This window comes from Hippoglossus stenolepis, chromosome 22 (assembly GCF_022539355.2).
Source record: "Hippoglossus stenolepis isolate QCI-W04-F060 chromosome 22, HSTE1.2, whole genome shotgun sequence".
NCBI classification, from domain to species: domain Eukaryota; kingdom Metazoa; phylum Chordata; class Actinopteri; order Pleuronectiformes; family Pleuronectidae; genus Hippoglossus; species Hippoglossus stenolepis.
The window spans coordinates 7,170,022-7,190,450 of NC_061504.1; the positions used below are offsets into that span (position 1 = coordinate 7,170,022).

The 20,429-nt window shown below is 41.1% G+C and overlaps 1 protein-coding gene across 2 annotated transcripts in view; it reads left to right on the plus strand.

The window, feature by feature from the left end:
* The window catches only part of tbc1d22a (TBC1 domain family, member 22a), a 124,312-nt gene that overhangs the window by 11,775 nt on the left and 92,108 nt on the right, over positions 1–20,429 (plus strand). For both annotated transcript variants that reach the window (XM_035147124.2, XM_035147123.2), the window contains exon 6: positions 13,251–13,321. In XM_035147124.2, the coding sequence (XP_035003015.2) occupies positions 13,251–13,321 (71 nt within the window). The remainder of the gene's footprint in view (positions 1–13,250; positions 13,322–20,429) is intronic.

Consider the following 20,429-nt stretch of genomic DNA (forward strand, 5'->3'; position numbering starts at 1 on the left):
ACACTGTCAGCGGGGATGACGCCCCCTTGTGTAAAGGAGAAACTCGACCGACTGTCCTTGAGCTCAAAGGAAATGGAGGGGGAAGCGGCGCTGGGATGATACATTGGCCGGTCCCTCAGTTGAATGGTGTCATTAATTGCAGCGGCAGCCATGTTTTTCTCGGGACAAGCCGTGGCGACATGTCAGGGCTGGAGGTCTCTGGGGTTTCCAGTCAGTCCATTTTTGATTGTGTGTGCCGGGCGTTCTATGAATTTTTGAACTGGATGAACTAAGCATCATAGCTGCCTCGACTTTGTGCTGCAGCCGAGTTAGTCTTGTCACGGGTGCTGGCAGCTTCAAGTTGCACTTCTCACGTCTGAAGTGATTTGAAACTTTGCCTGTACAACAGATGAAACCTGTGTAGAGTTGAAGGGGAAATAAGACGAGTACGAACCTTCACTCACCTGCTCCCACCTCCACCTCCTCACTTGTCAGTGTCATCTCCTCAGTCTTTTTGATCATAATACCTGTCCAACCTGTCTTCACGATCCCCTTTGCATTCAGATCTTTAACATCCTTGTCAGTTTCTCTCTGTCTCTCTCTCTCTCTCTCTCTCTCTCTCTCTCTCTCTCTCTCTCTCTCTCTCTCTCTCTCTCTCTCTCTCTCTCTCTCTCTCTCTCTCTGTCGAGCCTTGTGACAGGTTGTGACAATGGTCTGTTTAGCATGTAAGGTCGCGTAGAGGTTGATGACCCTGTGCATGTGCGTGAGGAGGGTGATTGATGTGGGGTTGATCTCACCTAATTATTGCTGATGTCCCGAGGCGAGCCTGTCTTTCGCATGAACCTGAACACAGCAACCACTCTAACGCTGGGTGAGGAGGAGGAGGGAGTCATTTCAGCTGGGAACATTTTTTACATTACACGAGTTGTCAGATGGAAAGTTTGTACTTGAATGTTAAGTCAATTACTAGATTTTCCTGTGGAGTCCAACACAATCCATAAGGACTGTTCATATCTAAAAAAAATATATTTGTATTGCTAAGGCAGTCTTGGATATTTGAAACTAAAATGTGTAACATCTAAAATACTAAATACTATTTAAAATCATTAATTATTCATGTAAAACAAAATCAGTTCTTCTACTTTATTGTTGGTAGAGTTAATACAGACCATTTTCTTGTACTTTTTTTTGCACCTATCTAAGCTTAGCATTCTTTGAGCATACACCAGGCCACCAGCCCAGTTTCCGTGCGGAGAAACAGCCGCACGTGCAGCCCGCTGCAGAGAGCAAATATGCCATCCTTCCAGTTCGGTCCCTTCCACTTTATAAATAAACAACACTGAATAGTTTATAGCTTGCAGTTAAAAGTACTGTCTGTTTCATTTTGGTGGGCACAGCCCTCCTGGCCCCCCGGGGCCCGCCTATAATGACGTGTCTGACAAGATGGTCTGTCATATTTTTCTGTAGCTTGTTATAGATTCAATTTTTCTTCAGTTGCTTTTGAAAAAAGCTCTGATCAAATTCAGGAATAAGCAGTGTTAGGGTTCAATTTTGTAAACGTTCTGTGATGAGTTATAAGCCACGATGCCAGGTTTAACAGACTTTCTTGCATATCTTTTTCTTATTTAATAGATTTTAAGACCAAGTGCTGGCATCTGACATCAAGCAGTTATAGCTGGATCACAGAAATACTGCTGTTGCTATGGCAATGGTCCGTCCTTCTCTTCTCTTTCTTGGCAATTTATTCTTACCGTCTTTTACTGCCTCTTTTCATCAGTACCTTTCCTTGTTTGTCTCCTCTTCTTCTTTTCTGTTTTCTGTTTGCTTTTATAGTTGTCATATCGGAGGCAGAGTCCACCTCACACATAAACTCCCACATACATTTACAAACAACTATTGGTCATGAACACTAAATAACACATAGCAAACATAAAGAAGCTGCCAACCACTAATAAGAACACAGAAAATACATTAAATAACTGCCCACGAGAACATGCAGACACACTTTCATTGCTGCTTCCAATGCCTCGGTGCCTGTCGGTGTGTCTCTCCTCTCTGTTGGGGGTGCTGCAGCTCTTTGTTACACATCCACCGCCACAGCGCTGCTTCACCCTCACTGCAGCAACTGTTAGCAGGCCTGCTACTCTCCTGCCACGGGTTGCCTATAGTGCTACAATCTGCAATCCTGTTACACAGCAGCCACCATATGATAGGCTTACCATCAGCGCTGTTTGCCAAGTTAATAGCCGCCATCAAAGTGGGAAGTGGCGATGTAATTCAATTTAACTCAGTCCTAATGCCTCTGTGCATGTGTGTGTGACAACTTTGGGAGTGTGTGTGTCAGTAGCCGGGAAAGTGTAAAAGAACAGATGATGCAGCATTAGATTGGCCAGGTAGTTAAATCTCAGTGGAAGGATTCTTTTTATTTGAGACTTCAATCGTAAGCTTTTGATGAGGAAAGCGAGAAAATGCAGTGTACGTTGTTTTCTGTATGCGACCCGTTCTTAGAAGATAGATACAGGGAGAAAAACTCAAATTCTCAGCATTTTACCCTCTCTTCTCTTCACTTTCCCTGCTTTCATGAAGAGTTCTCCACGGTGTGTTTCTTGCACAATCACCATGCTTACAGTCAGGGATGTATGTATATTATACGCACATGAATGTCAGTGCATGGGCTGCCTCCTAGCATGTCCCCAGGCAACACACCTGACTTAATAAGGTTGGTGAAACCAGAAGCTGTCCCCTGTGTCAGGAGCCTCCCTGACTGCCTGGCTTAGTTTATTCATATGTTACAGCGGGTCGTGCTTCCATGTGAATCTTTTCTTTTCAAAGCGAAGCTTCAATAAACATACTTCAGCCTCTACAGTTCACATCTGCTCTCTGCCAGCAAATAGCAACTGCAGATTTATGCTTCCCCCGTCAACATTTTTAGTTTAAATCCACAGTTATGTACATTTAGTGATTTACTAACTTAACATAGCCAGAGGTTTTTCATCAACTACATAAAGTCTGTTCAAATCGTAGATTTATACATGATTAATAATACTGTCCTGTGTTAGTTTTTTCTTTTCTTACCCTGCCTCTCCCTCAACCCATCACCAAAGTTGGAAGTCAACCTACGTAATGTTAAAGTCATGCAAACACCAGATATAGGAAATATATAATATATATCAAATGAAAGTCCAGATTTGATTTCGTGGCCGACCACATCAAAATGACTCAAAAGTAATAAGTTTCAAGGCTTCAAGATTTATTTTTGAAGATGAAAAAATGCCAATGCTGTATTGTAGAGGCACAACCAATTATTCATTTTTAGATTGAAGACTCAAGCCTCAGTTCATGATTATAATCAGTAATCATCGATTAATCAATGATTATATTGATTTTCAATTAATAGAATCAAAGGTTATATCTTCAAACATTTTGTTATGTTTGAACGGTCCAAAACAATTTATTAAAAAATGTAAACCTTTAAAGGCTGGAACCAGAGCTTAAAATATTTCTGAAATGGTTAATGTAGTAATTATAATTTTTTCTGCTGGTCAGTTGATTGTTAACTAATTATTCAAGTAATTGTTTTGTATGCATTTGCAGTTTGACAGACTTTTTGGTCATTATTGTGCCACAATGTGGGAACATGATCAGACTTTTGTCTACTGAATTCCACATCTACCAGTTGAACCTTGTCATCTACACTGGTTTAAGCACATTAATGACAAATGTAGAAAACTGCACCTCCAAAAAAGAATCACTACAAACTAAAATCTGAATAAAAATAAAATTCAAAATTTCTGCATATTCCCACATAAAATGTCTCCACCTTAAAAAAACAGAGTCACTAGGTCAGATATTTTAGAGCTTGTTTGATCTAAATCAGTTAAAGGCAAAGAAAGCTCCAGGGAATAGAGTACACAAGTCCTCGTTATAGTGCGCGCGCACACACACCCATTCTCACACCTGTTCACTCATCTATGCTCGGTGTCCTCTCCCAGCCATCTGGGCCATCCATCAGGCCTCCTGAGCAGGTATAATCCAGGGGGGAGTATCTTTTTACAAGAGTCCCATTAGTTTATGAGCCGTCTGCTCCCTGGCGCCATCACTTTGTCCTCTAGATGAGTTAGACTGTTCAGGACTCTCTCACAGTATTCAAGGTTTATAGGAGGGGAGCTTAACTTTTTAATACACTGCATGATAAAGGTGTCCGTCCTGACTGTATTGTTTTTCTGACCTCGCTGGCGAAATGGTTTCAGGTGACACCGATTGTCCCAGTGCGAGAAGGGACGGCATTCATCCACTTTTTTTCACCGTTGTAATATTATCCAGGACAGGTGTTTATGAGGACATACCACTGTGTTTACAGTGATAGACACAAGCGCTGACTGTTGTGTTTCTTATGGTTTAGACCCGTAGGCTCCAAAAGTCTGAGCCCACGTTCCCATTGAGACTTTTGGACCCTTCTGGATGTTAAAAACACACCATTGACCCCTGATTTGCCACGGCAACCCCCCCCCATTGCAGAATCTGAACGCCAGTTTTGTCAGGTGTGTGTGCTGCCGTGAACCTTGTGGTGTTTTGCCCCAGTGGTCGCGCTCCGTCTGAATGCTGCCTGAATAGTGCATGGCTCCGGCCCGCCAACCGTCTTCCCTCCTGCTCCCATCAGTTCCCTGTTCAGCCAGCACTGACTGACAGCACTTCTTCCCTCCTCGCCGTCCTCTGTTCTTCTTCCTGGCCTTCATACAGAGGCATGCACACAGGTAGGCAGACTGAGTGACAGGCAGGGAGACAGGCAGACATGGAAGGTGTGTGCAGGTTCAGTTTTTACACTTACAATCACACACACACACTCTCTTTATTGATTTTTTTTCATGGTTGTTCATTGTAAGTGCCCTCACTCGGCCAGAAATGCTCCTCAAGCTCCATTGTTCCTGTCCACTCAGGAGGCAAACAGTCAATTATCATTGCGTGCATGATTCTAATGCTGGCACTTGAATTCATGCTTGCCCTGTGTGTGTCATGCACATTAGAATCAAAATGTAATTGTTTATGGATCCTTAACCCCACTCCCCATCTCTTTCGTCGTTGTTTACTTTTCACATTTTGAGTCGAACTGGCATCCAACAATGAATTTGTCATCGAACAACTATAGTTACCAGTTACCATTTGCCAGCACAGCATGCAAGGGCACTTACAACGCTGCCAACGCATTTCCACAAAACTTGGTGGAAGGATGGGCCAAGGGAATGGATCCATACATAGGGGTAGATCCAACATTTTTTCTTTTCACTTTCTTTAACATTTCTACCAATGTCCAATGGATATTTGGGGTACTATTATTAATGAATGTGTATAATTGGTTAGGAGTGATGCAGATTCAAATATATATCTGCATCTAGTGGATTTGATAGTGGTTTTATAAGTCGACTGTTGGGCCTTGGCGGAGGTATTTTTATATGTGGAGCCAAGCCCCTAAATTCTAGTTTCACTCTCTTTAGGCCCTTGCCATTGAAAATGTGTTCTGTAGCCAAATGTTAAAGAACTGGTCCTGTGACCCACATGTGAGTGTTTCAAATCCCCAAGCAGACTGAGAGAATCTGGGCCAGAAAGGTGAATAAGACACATCCTCTCCTCCCTCAGCAAGTACACTACACTTGAGGTGGCCTTTATCAAGACACCCATTCCCCATCTGCTTCAGTGGAGCTGCTGTAGGCAAAAGTACATGAGTGCCTACCATGGGCAACTCCATGTTTTGTTCCTTTTTAAACTACGCTTCTCAGGCTGCCGTTGTATAATCCTTCTGGTTCTCTTGGCTGGATTAAATAAGTTTTAATGAAATGAAAAACATGATATTTAGTTATTTTTTGCCCTCTGAATGTTTCAAGAGTCATTGAGCATTCATTACCTCCGAGGGTCCCACATCAGAGCAGCTGTTGTGGGTGTTCAACAGAAGGTACATGGTGTCCTAATCACCCCCTGTGGTCCCCAGCTTAACTCCAGCCAAGACAAAGTGCACCCCTGTAAGTTCATGCATAATGGAATACAGTAGACACACAGAGGAAAGACTAGCGGCCGCTGCCCTTGAGTTGCACATTGCTGATGTTACAGGTGTTTTCGCTTCTCCCAGACCAACCCCCTGAGGCGTGTGCCACCAGCATATTAAACATCCATGAATCTGATCACACTAATTCCAATGCACATGTATAATAATGTGATCTATTATTGGTCCCATTAGGGAAGCTGTGTTTGCTCTTGTACCAGCTTGCATTTCTATATGTATATACTTTTAAAGGGTTGCCTGTGGGGTGAATTAAGTGTATGGGTCGTTTTTTGCTTTTATGAGTTACAGCTGCATTGTTTGGTAGCAGAGTTTATTCCAGTACAGACGACTCTATGTAACGGTGGGGTGACAAATTTGTCAGCCAAATATGGCTTGTTTGCACCGTTAACTTTGCCAGCAGCACGTCGCCTCCAGGACAGTTGCTGAAACTTTTTCTAACCCATATTGTGACAAGTGCCCGCTGAGCAAAAACAACAGATTAATTTTCAAAATGTCACAGAATGTCTTTAATTTATTCCAGAGGAGCGAGGGCTTGACTGTCTCATTCATAATGCACAAGAGATGCCCCGGAGAGTCAGATATGTTTTCTGAGAGATGAGCTAGCCGCACACTAATGAAACGACATCTGCAATTTAGCCTGCACGTCAACTATGCTCACATCGCTCCCTCTGTGGGAAATGGAGATTTCTTCTTCAGAAATTATTTCACAGGAATTAGAGCTCACATGAGTGTGGCTACTACATAGTGTAGTGGGCATTTAGGGAAATGGGGGGGTTTACACATTTCCTATGAGAGGCTATTTGCATTAGAATAAAGCATCACCACAGAATCTATTTCACAGATGGATTATGGATTATGTGTTTCCATGTGGAGATCTCTTCTCAAAGCAGCCTTTTAGCCCAGGACTAATTAAAATGTGTGAAATGGGAAGGATGTGATGAAACATTTATCCTCGTAGAGTTAACCATTGTTCTTTCATGTGCTGACTGGTGCAGAGCATCAGTGCTTTGACAGTCAACTGTAGGTCTATAAGTCATCCAGGCTCACGTTGGGGTCACTGTGGTTTGGATTCTGTGACGGTCTGGCTTGCAGCAAGAGAGAGTTTGGAATACAGCGAAGAAGCAAAAGCTGTCTATGGTTTTCTGTGTATGATGTATGGGTGTAACAGGCACAACTACTTCTGCTGGCCACATTGCCAAGTACATATTTGCTCCTTGATCTTTCCCCACATCGGTACCTTCCCACACACAAGCCTCTACAATGCACAATGGACCTCGTGCAAGATACATTCAACAGATTCGTACTTTTTTGACCGATTCAGGAGACCTTGTGAAGAGACTGCATGATGTCATATTTTAACATGTATAGTATGTATAGTAATGAAATGGATGAAGGTCGTGCATTGTCTGTTCCAGCATTGAGAGAAAATGGCTGGAACCGCATTAACAGCACTGCTTTAGTCCGTCTCTTATTCCATTTCTGAAGCTGCTAAAAAGTCTAGACCTCTCTACATCCCTGAAATCTGGACCTTAAACTCTGATCTTGTTAAGTTCTTCATTTTACTCCTTGATGTCATTTTCATGAATGAATACTTCTGACATTGGGCAGGAAGCACAGCCTTATATGGTATTATTGGGGTGTTAAATATGATAATTTGTTAACCTTGTGCACGTCTACTCAGATACACACAGATGGAGTTCAGCATGTTACTTGTTCTTGCATGAGGCCCAATGTTTATTTCCCAAACAACATTCCCGTTAAAATCTTTGATCAGAGAGGATGGGGCTTTCTGCAGATCGCTGCAGCATCAGGATGGGAACATTAACCAAGTGGTGCCCCTTAACTCCCCCTCTCCAAACCCCCAACGGTGAGATTAATGCCAGGTGGGGGAAATATAACATAGTTTAATTAAGCCAGAGTCCAGAAGATTCATGGAGTAATTTCTTTGTCTGACAGTGCAAATGAAGGTTCAAAGGGTGCAAGGCAAGAGGAGAGACACCCATGACTAGCTGTTCAGAGTGTAATGAATGTAGAGGTGCACGTTGGGTAACGATTTCACCCCTAAAGACTTAAATTAATTCTGTATAACAGCTGCAGCGGCACCACTCGATGTGTAAAAGGCAGATGTCACTGCGAGTGGCCTACTGGTTCATTCATGTAAAAATTCATCCAGCAGTCACTAATGGGGAGCTGTGAAAGTTGGAAAAAAAATAATACTCGAGTCCTTTGGCGTGCACTCTGAGCCTTCAAAACAGGATGTGGCCTAACGAACCACGGTGGGAGCGGCAGCGATTCCAACGCACAGACAGGATCACAATGTTTTGTCCTCTGTGGTATCAGTGTTGTTTTATACCACATCAGTAACCTGATGTGTTGCATGATAACAAGTTTCCCTGATAAAACGGACAAGTAAAATTCTTTAAGAGATCTCTCCAAAGATTAAGCGTAGAAGTCATAACATTGTCAGACTCAGTATGTTAAGGTTAAGAAAGGATCAAAGTAGATGCAACAGAACCTGGGATATTTTCTTCTTTTATTCCATATTGTAGCAGGTTTCCTGCCGCTGTAGATCACCCAACACAAACCAGAGACGAACCAAGAGCGTTTTATTGTTAGACACTCAGATAAACATAAAGCGTCGTGTTGCTCTGCTTGGCTTCTGTGGCGCATAGGGTCAGTCTCTTTAATCATATATCGTACGCCGTTGGTGTGACCTTCGACGTCCGTGGCAACTCCCTCCAGGTCCATTACTCTACTGCGTTTGAGAGAGGGAGTGATTAGATAACTGGTGACAGCTGTCCTAATCAACTGGCCGAGCGCTGGTCTCCTGAGTCGCCTGCACACCTCTCTCCTGCAGCTGGACGCCACCATCAGCATCAGAATCAGAATCAGAAATACCTTATTGATCCCAGGGAGAAATTGTGTTTGTTCGAATAGCTCCATGCAAGATTGGAAATATAAGCTTATAAGCTTTACAAAATATATAAAATGAAATATGTACAATACAATTACATACCCACCCTCACACCATACATTTGACATTTTCCATGTCAATATCTGGTGTCTACATTACCCACAACTAGGGCTAAGCGATATGACTTCAAATCAGTATCATGATTATTTCAAACTTTTACCTCGATTATGATTAATAAACGATTATTTTATAACATCTTTCCCCCATTGGGGCGCATCACTTGGCGCATTACTCAGTGTTGGTCAGCAAGAGACTCTGCTCCCCTGCTCTTTTCTAATCACTCACATATACAACCCATCTTTATAAAACCCTGCTGAATTCATATTTACGTGTTCATGGATAAACGGTGGGACACACTCCAGCGCACGCATGTTCTCGTCCCTGTCTCGCTTAAAGGTTCAGTGTGTAGAACTTAGTGACATCTAGTGGTAAAGTTGCATGTTGCAGCTGAATACCCCTCACCTCACCCGCTCCTTCTAACATGAAAGAGAACCTGTGGCAGCCTTCAGTTGTCATAAAAACTCAAAAGGTGTTTAGTTTGTCCAGTCTGGGCTACTGTAAAAAACACGGCAGCCTTCGTAGAGAGGACCCGCTCCCAATGTTAATATAAAGTATTTAAATATAAAGAGCCCATTCTAGGGTAAAGAAAACCACAATTCTTACAATTTAGATGAAACACACTGGTGAAAACGTAACTTGTATTATTTTATATTGAATTTCTGCCAATACATCCTTTTCACCTAAATCTTCCACACTGAACCGTTAACACCAACTGGTGATCACATTTATTTAGTTATTAATCGATGATGTCTGATCATTCCCGTCCCTTTAATCCTGATGTCCTTGCTATGCGTCACATTACGGATTTTGTGTTGTGTGTGAACTGCGTGCGCGCAAAATGTTGGACTTTTTGTCAATGTGTTTAAACACATGTCTCCTAAACTTTAGAGTTAATCAAAAATACACAAAGTAAACTTCAGGTCCGGTAGCCTATGTGTGCTATTAACTTCTGATTCGTGTTGGTGTTAATTGTTAACGTGTAATCTGAGCGCAGGTCAGTGGGAGAGTGAGAAAGGAGGACATGCAGCAGGGTGATGCATCATGGAATGTAGTGGAAACCCGACAATTAGGTCAGTTAGAGGTTATAAATATCGGATTAGATACATTTTCGGTTAATTGCCCGGCCCTACGGGCTCCTCAAACAGAGGTCTCGATTGCTCACTTTTTTCAAATTGAAACCAATCGATTAGTGTAGAAAGATGGACGACCCACTTCACCCACTGAATACAAACGTCGCTATCTTGTGTAGTCTGTGCTGTAGCGATCAATGGCTGGAGCACTGATATTGAGGTCCTGCCAATACACACATTTGACCAATTGCAAGCCGGTCTTTGTTGTCAATCGTTTTGTTTCACACTTGCCATACGTCAGAGTGTCTAAAATGACAGAAACCATGTTTGAGATATTTGGTCCATGTCCCATCAGCTACCATGAAGGAGGCAGGGTTTATGACCTATACTGCAGCCAGCCACCAGGTGGCGATCAAGATGCTTTGGCTTCACTTCATGTTGTTCTTCCTTATAGACTGTCTATGATTAGAACATATGCACAGATTTTCATACACTGCCCTCCACTTGTCAGATGAAGAGACTATCCATCGAGAACCTGCAGCGCATTCGATGTACAACTTTTATGCTCTGTGTCATGTCTGAGAGAGTTTTTTTAAATCTCTGTTTTAAATGCATCTTACTGCTGCACACTAAGCCTTGGGGTAATCGAAACCTTCCCATACTCTGGGGCTCTGTCAGCCTCCAAACCAACAGAGCCATGCTGTGCACTAGATCACTGTATTGAATTTCTATATAATTAAAGTCACTGGGGGACAAGGTAAGAGAGAACTTTTAAGTGGAAGATGCACAGGAACTATAGGGAATAAATAGCTACTCCCATCAGTTGAACAAGCTCTAATGCGTTTCACTCAATTTAGCCAATGGACTTAGCCCATTGCTGTTTACGTGATTGCTATTTCCTATTCTGCTATCTGTCACTGACTCTCCATTGCATTTGCCTTGAAGAACAGGCACGGCAGAGTAATTTGGCAGCACTAATCAATACTATTCACTCTGTGCGAAGGGCTTATCAATTTCCAGCCAGTGCTTTGAATAAGAGTCGAAGAATTTGGCTTATTCATTAGGTACATTTGCTTCTTTTTTTTCATTTCTTTTCTACCTCTGAAAAGTATTTTAAGACAGTGCCATTTCATTTGCACAGAAATCAATTCACGCTTCTCCCCTTCACTCTTGAAATGCAGGTAAAAACAGTGGCAGCGCAATTACAAGTGAAAATTACTGTGTTTTCATGTTTGTCTCGGTTCAGCAGTGGCAACTCGTCTTATTGAATGCTAATAGGGGGTTTGTGGACTTGCAGGGCCCGGGAAGAGGGAGACCTATCTGTGAATAATGGATGAGTTAATGTCATCCAGAAACCCCTTGCTCCTGAAAAACACATAGTTATCTTTTCAATATCTTTGTAAACTTGAGCCCATTTTCCACTGGTCAAAAAAAAAAAACACTATCATCCGGCTTTTGTCTGCAATGGGAATGGATACAATTGGCATTCACTCCAGGGTCATATGATTTTGCAGTCGAGACAGGATTTTTCTCAACTCAGGCTCTGATCGGCAGTGATGGAAAAGAGACACGGAAACAGAAAGGCAAACTCCTCTACTGGCAATGGGAAAGGAGTCAATTGCCTTTTTCTCAGTTTTTACCCACATTTTGATATTGGTAACTTAGCTATTAAATCATACTCCAAAAGAAGGCACTGATACAAACAATAGCTTAAGTTCTATTTAGGACCATGATCTCTTTCTGCTGCAGGTAAATTATCCTACACTTCTATCGTAGTCTGATTGTTACTTTCGATTAACTGAAAATAGCTTGAAACAAAAGACACAGGTTGCTAAGTACCTCAGCACAAAGCATTATCCCATGTCACTGTTAATCCTTACACCCACCGTCTGTGTGTGTGTGTGTGTTAGTGAGAGAGATGGGTATGGTTTGGATAGCACCTAGGCATTAAGCCATATTTTCTGGATCTTCATAGACCCAAAGGGAACGACTCTCTGCCAATTTAAAACTCCAATTTGCACCTCTCCTCTCCCTCAGATTTATTTTACATTGCAACCCATCGGCTCCCCCCCCACCCAGCCCGAGGAGTCCAAGTCAATAATCCACTTCTATCCCATCACATAATTTCAGTCGAGGGAAAGACACACAGACAGGGAGGAAAGTTTAGATAGTGAGGTTAAGGATAGACGACTGGTTGTTCAACTGAACGATTGATTTAGCTGCTCACTTATCCAATAATGGGTTCGAAATTGTTTTTATCTGGATTTTTTTTGTCATGTAAACAGAATTCTTTTATCGCAGCAAATCTATGTGTTACAAAAACGTCCGAATTTAGTTTAGCATGGGTGGCTGCTGAAAAAGTGTGTATATGTTGATACAAACTCAAAATGTTATAATAAAATTGTATTGTTTATCTCCTGCTCCACATGCTGGAATAACTCCGTAGTAGTGAATACAAACAGTAAATCATTGAACGAACACAGAAAGCTGATGAACGTGTTTTTTACTTAAACATCATTTATTATTTTTCTTTTACTCTAACTCTCCTATTAATGTTGTTCTGTCAAAGTATTTTAACCCTGCTTATGTGGTTTTAAAATAATCACATTGCATAAACTTTTAAAGACGCTCAAATGGTTTTGAATAATTTGAAATGTATAATTCAATATAAAAAATATGTACTAGGTGTCAAACTAATGATTGTTTTCATAATAATTTATAAAAAGCAGCAAATCATCGCATCCAGTAAATGTTTTGAATTTTTTCTTGAACAGTATGATAATTTTTTTTATTTCTGTTTGACTGATCAATTAATTGAGCGATCATTACAGCTTTAATATGTACTAAGTGGAACATTTCACTGATTAACTACTCAGTGCTCTTTGGTTGATCAAATATTTATAGACGTGTTTTCAAAACCTCAAACATGTTTTAAGCCTTTTATACTGAAATATTATTTTTCCTTAGTGGCCAACATAGTGTAGATGCTGATCTGGGTAGGTCTGTCAGAAACTCATATTGCCTTATACTAAGGAGGATGTTCTAGAGGGAATCCATGTCTGTGTTGAATCTCAAAAATGAACCTTCTGGTATTTTTGTTGTGCTTTTACAGAAGAGCTACGGAAACTCAGCTGGTCTGGAATCCCAAGACAGGTCCGACCGATTACGTGGAAGCTCCTCTCGGTAAGTTTGACGCACACACTTACAACACACATGCAAATACAGTTAATATACACCGTGCAGTCAAACTCCAACACAGTGAGACAATCACTAATCTTTGTAAGATGTAGACACACTTGGATACAAAAGCACGCCGAGACAAAAACCAGTTCAACCTCATACCGCAGGGGAAGACACAGATTAATCAAGTACACACACTTGCACACACAGATAAAATCACACAAATAATGAACACATTACAGCTGATCTTAGGCACACACACACACACACACACACACACACACACACACACACACACACACACACACACACACACACACACACACACACACACACACACAAAGTTGCTGTCATGTTGTATTGGCGTACCCCCTCCCTTTTTTGATTTATGGAGACTGGTTACAGTCCTGCTTTTTTTTTCCAAACTTCAATAGGGAAAATTAATTGCGAGGCACAAATAATTTATTCATGAGAGGCGCCGTGTGTTTACTCATTAAGCTATTGTTGTGGTATACAGCTCCTAGTCTGCAGAGAGAAGACTGGCTTTTTGAGCACCATGACTCTTCCATTAATTACCGCACAATAGCTAATGTGCCGCAGAAAAGATGCCATTAAAGGTGTGTGCGTGTGCGTGTGTGTGTGTGTTTGTGTTTTTTTTCTTCTTGTGGTGGGAGGGTTACCTACTGGGTGCTTTAACCATTAACGGCTGCTTTGTTTATTGCTCGGCTGAAGCGAAGGCTCATAGGGCTACATGAAGCACTGGCAGTAGTGTGGGCAGCCGGGTTCAAGGGAGGGTAGGGGCACCTTGGTAATTTAACTGTTTGTGTGTATTTGTGTATATATGTGTGTGTCTGGGTGTTTCATCCTTCTGTAAATGCCTCTATAGAATGTGTTGCATATATGTGTGGGCGTGTATAGGTCTTCAATCACATATGTTTATTTGTGTTGTATACATATGTAAAGAAAACGCTGCAGTGAACTTTGGGGTAACAATGCACAGATGGCCTATGGCCTGTATATATTACAGTTGGACCGCCTCTGCTTCCCTGCAGAGAAATTAAACTGGAGGCTGCGGAGAAAAGGATTGTGTGGAGGGCAAAGAAGCAAAGAAAACCACAAAATATCTTGAAAGTATTAAGGAACAAAACCACAGTCGGTAGTATGAAGAAAAAGAAAGTAAAAAAAATGATGGCAAGAGAGAAATATCCTCCATAAGTTCTTCCTCCACTGTTAATCAAATCTTAGCCTCAAGGGGAAAGTTTGACATTTTGGGAAAGACAACTCGACAATTAGACCTTCAGTGGTGCTGATGGTCAGGTCTGTGGAACTTTGGAGAGATCCAGACTAACTGTCTCCTCTTGATTTCCATCTTTATGCTAAACTAAGCCAATTGCCCCTTGGCTCTGGCTCGAAGACGCAAGAGTGGGATCATTCTTCTCATCGAACTCTTACTAAGAAAGTGAATTTGCCAAAATGTTTCTTCCAAGTTATAATTCACCCGAAGTCTTAACGTGTAAAATATTCACCCTGTGTAGCATTGAAAGCTTGGCGTAGTTGTCGTTGAATGCCACCTGCCGCTACACGCACAGTTGCAGCTGAAACTATGAGGTCTGACTGTTTGCATTGACAGTAACAACTTTATGGATGATGATGTGAGTGTGCCAAATAGCACTGCACACAGCTATACAATGCAGCAACAGTGCAAATTGCCAAGTTAGAGATCTATTATGAGAAGTGTCAACATTTATTTTGGTTCATTATGAAACAAATTAGAATATGGTCAGCCGCCACAGTCTAGATTATTAATAGGACACACTACTGGTCTATTAAAACCCTTAGGAGTGGTTCACTGAAGCCTCGTTCACTGTTTTATTACAGTACATGCAGGTCTTAAAGTTTTCAATTTACCCTCATCAGAAAAGAGCTTTAGTTGAAATAGAAATAGTTGAATTTGTCCGTACAGCTTAGCTCCGGTAGCGTGGGCACTCATTGTTATACAAAGGGCAAGTGTCAATAAAAAAAAAAAAAAGTTCATCATTTTAAAGTAATTAATCCTTTTTAATTAGTTATTCCATCTGTCCATTTTGGGCCAATTATGCAGATTCAGGTCATCATTATTTAATTGTGTCATGAGAAATCATTGTAACATATATGTCTGGGGAATCCTGAAATAATTGGGACATTATCCATCCGACTTTTATACTGATGTATAATTGTGAAACAGGTATTAAATAGCATTATGTGTAAGCTTTCAATGCAATATAACAGACTATAACTCATCTTCATTGGGGACATTACTGAATTTAGATTAAAATATTGGAGTTATTTTGACACTGCAAACCTCCATAGACCCATAGATAAAGTAATCTTCACACCTCATGAGTATTTCAATTGCTTTCTAGATCTCGTGTCTCGTGCAGTATGAATTATCTCAGGGTTAAATCCAAGGTTCAGATTAAAGTGAAAAGTGGGCACGGTGTCAAAAGCTATCATATCTCGTGAAGTTTCATAACACTTGACTGCCTTTTCTGTCCTGTGTGGGGTATGACCCAGTGGAGAAATAGATAGGAGGGGATCAGGCTCAAAAAATCTATTCTCCCTCTTGCGCACACGTACACACACATTGAGACTCACAGCCCATGCTGTATTCCATAACCTTGTCCGAGGCACCTAATAAAACTTCACTCCAGTGGCGTCCCTTGTGCCCTTCTCCTGCTCACCAGTGTGCACCAACTTATTTGATTTTTTTCCCCAGCAGGCACGCTTGAGCCCCCCTCCTTTCCTTTACCTGACAAAGACGAGAAACAAGATTTCCCACTGTGGTCAGCACTCGGCAGCGCTCTCCCAAGGGCCTTCATTTACCACCACATCACAGAAAGCATCTACTCTCATTAGGCAGAGTGAAAATTTAAAAGCAGGCAACTTTTAGCCTGACTTTAATCCCTCTACCTCTGTCCATGTTTTCGAGCAGCAGGCTGCACAGGTCGCCCCCAGCCCCAGAAACACATCCGGTTAAAATTCCCGTTATTTCAGAAATAATACCTTTTCATTTAATTTGTTTAAAGAGCACTTGGTGTCCGAGCCTTGAGCAGAAAAGGAGGAAATTAAATGGATTTTCTGCTTTGTGAAAGAATGTCAGCCTTTGGCAATATGTACATTTGCTAATGGAGTGTGGCTGTTAAATGTGAAGTAGTGGGAGAGGAGAAAACTAACTGGCTGTGGAAATATTGATAAGGCTAAAGGGTTAGATGAGATGTATCAAGAAGCAGCGGCAGCAGGGACAGATTTAGCGATTATTATGTTAAACTCTTACCTTACAACAGCACGCATAATTATATCGCCTGAGAGAAAAGATCAATGTGATTTCATTCATTTGAGGCGAAGTTGTACTCAACTGTTGACAAACACAGGTCCAGAAATGTGTATGTGTGTATATATTCACTCATTTGCATTTGAACTATCAAGCATATTCTATTGTGAGTGGTAATAAACCTGTGATAACACCAGTGTTACCGATTATCCTGGACAATTAACACGAAAAGCATGTGTTGGCTTGGATCTATAGAACACTTAGTCTGATCTTTAACATTAGATTTCACAGTGTTTCCCATTAATTACCCAGATTTTGCCTGTCCAGTTCTTATTTTATCATTAATGATTTCTTACTTAATTAAGTACTAATTTTTAGCTGCACCCTTCTGTCTCTCTTTCTCTTTTGTCGGTGAGCTGCTGGACCTTAAAAACATCCATAACGCGTTTACCATCCTTTAAAATTGAATACTCATTATCCTTATCCCTCAAATCTCCTCTGGTCACGTGATTTTGATGAGCAAGACCCCATCACCGGACACCTGTTGTCTATCTAATACTCTCCACCAAAATAAGCTACTGAATACATTTGGAAAATAAAATCTGCCCCATAGTTGCAGAGTTTTGCTTCATTACTTCCTTATGTTTTCACCCATGTGTGTTTGCAGTTCTTTTTTGTGTGGATGTAGATTCAGGAACCTTGTTTACTGTGTTAGGATTGTTGGGCCTTGGTGGAGGTCTGTGCTCTACTAAGTGTCATTCTTGTTTCATACGTGTCATTTTTATCATATGAAAATGTTTCCAAACACGCCAAAACTAAGCTTGCCCGATTTCTGTATAAATGGTTCATGCATAGACTCAGAGACACATTTTAAAAGTAAGTCAAATTTAGTTTCTACAACTCTCGCTGGGCCTTTAGCAGGACAGTTTGTTTTTCGTCTGCTCTGCCAAGTTGATGTGCTCCTGCTAAGCAGAAGTCAATTAAGACTGTAAAGGGAGAAAAAAACTATTTCATTTAAATTCCCCAAATGGATTCCCTAAGCGTATATTATTTTTACAGAAAGTTTACTGATGTGGAGGAGTGAGCAGTAGAATGTTGTGAGGGAGAATGAGGAGATGAACTTTCTGTAGGCTGACAAACAGAAGCTGCACTGAAGCTCAAAGCTTTTAGCCTTCCATCTCATTATCTATTTTCTTCTAATCTCCACTCACCCTTTTTAACCAGTCGACCACAAAGTAGATGAAAATGAGTCACTTAGATTCCAGGATGAATTCACTTGGACCTTGGTTATTTTGAATGCTGTGCTTTTTAAAAGACAGGCGAGCTGCTCGTGCTTTTTGCACGCTTTTATTTCAACCCAGTTATTCTTGAAACTTAAAAAACTGTATAAAATATATGTAGAAGAATTTAAATAATTTTGAAGCATTTATGGGTGAGAAACCACAGAAAAATTACAGCTAACATGTATTAAAAAAAAATTCACCCCCGACTTTGCCCGTCCCTTCGCTCGTCGTATGATGTCGTAGAAACACACGGCAAGCCAGTTAGCCAGTCAGGTTTTTTACTTCCACTGTTCACATTGGTCACTAAATGTGAATAAAACTTAACTACCTTACCTAATCCGTGAACTTGATTTGCACCTGAGGCGTGTGATTTTATTTGGCAACTCCCGCGCTGCTTCACAACGTCATTAAACTATGTCTTTTGTTATTGTTTTGAATGAGAGACCTCTAGTGGCTGAAGTTACATACTGTACGTTTAACAGTAATGATAAAGACAGTGAAGTGTGCCTGCGTGCCTGCGTGTGTGCACTAATGCAGCTGCAACATGACTGACCTCGACTAAGCTGTCTATTAACCTTCCAGACACACGCACTCTTTGGCAGTGTGTACCCCCCACCGGTGCCCACTGCTCTGTAGCTGACCCTGCTGTGTTTTGTGTTTGTGTTTGTGTTTGTGTTCATGCATCGTGTGTGTTTGCATATGGAGCAGTTCCATCATGTGATGATGTGTGGACTTTTCGGCAGCGAGACTGTGGAAATCGTCCCAGTTGGTGCATCATCCTGATTCCTGCCGGCACAAATGTGAACATTTTGGCTGACTGGCAGAAGTTGGGGAGGTGGGGGCAGGAAGTGTAGATGAGTCAGGACTCTGCCTCCTTCAGAGAGTTGTGGTTGAGCAGGGATTTACTTTTTTGCTCTCAGGGTTAGTGAGTGAAACCAGCAGATCAAGAGAATAAGAAATAATTTGGATGATCCTTCCAGAGAACGATAAATGTTAGGGTTGGTACAGCCAGGTGTATATGTCTGTTTCTGTCTGCAAGCAAAGTGTGTAACCAATAATCCATTAGACTCTCTAGAGCTCTCCTGGGGCCTTTCCCAAGAAAAAGAAAAAATCTAGATAACAGAAACTTTTTGCTGCTTTTTCTATTGATTTTCTTTTTGACAGTGGCCCAAGAATTGATAGTTTGTGCGTGTCTGTATGCTTGTGTTATAAAAAAAAAGTGGTAGCCTGTTTCCAAACACAACAGACAGTGAAGTCGTCACAAAGACAGAAACGCACACAGGTAACAACCCTTGATCACCCTTTAAGGCCTGTTATGTTTTCATGTGTTTTCGCTTTATGTGGAAAAGTATCTCTGTTGGTGCAGGTAGAGGAGTTTAGTTTGATGATGATTCTACTAAAGCCATTCCAAAACAGAGCTGTGTCTGAACTGCAGCCAAATGGGCTGTCAGAAAACCAAAAATGCTCAGTTTAAATTGTAAGTGATGTCAAACACAAGAAAGAGACACAGACTGTTGAACAGAGCCCTTTCTACTGTGTCTTAAAAACTATGTGCAGCCTGGAGCAATGGAATTTTAAAGGGCAAATATAATTACACTTCTCATTGGATGGTCCAATAGCTTCCGAAACCCCCTCCCCGCACATCTTCCCGACAACCGATTTGTGGGGGCTTGTTTCGACTTAATCTGTAACTTTCTCAAACCATAGAAGGCCTTCCAGACTGTCTGGAAATGTACAATGTTTTCCCCATTTCAACATTGGGTCTCCCTCTTTTCTATCATGGCTGATCTTGACTGTGGCTGGATCAGGTATAAACATTAGCGCGGTCAGACAAGACGTCAAATGAACCACTTATAACCTGACCCCTATGTTGACCTATATGTAACAAAATTAGCTCCAAGGTCCTTTTACTTTTGAGCTTTAAGGAGGTCGCAGCTGCATCTATTGATGATCTGTAATGGATGGCGTTGGCTCAGGTTGCATCCCGTGACCCAAGTGTGTCACTTTATTTACATCCTATTAGACGTTATTCAAAACAAATTGGAACCGTTGGACGAAAAAATATGAACAAAATAAAATCTCAAATCAAGGGCCACTTACAAGTTTTAATTTTATCTTGAACTTTAAATGGATCAGGCCCCTGTGTCATCTTGGGGCTCTTCCTTTGGTCCAAAGTTTTTTACGACAACAAATAAGTGAGTTTAGAAAAAAATCCAGTTAGTATGTTTTTGCGATGCTTTTAACAGTCATCAAAATGTCACATGTCTAAAAGATTTACGAAAATAGGAAGAAAGCCTGGTTGTCATTGCTTAGTATTGACTCTCTGGGCTCTTATCTCCAAACTAATGATGCAGGAGAAAATAAAAGTCTAAAATTGGTCACTCATTCTAATTTATACAGTATTTACATCAAGACATTATGTTAATCCAACCGACTAACTGTCTACAATATTTTTTATACATTTATTAAATTAAATGTAACCTGATTTAAACAAATTGGTTTAAATGACCAAAATGTT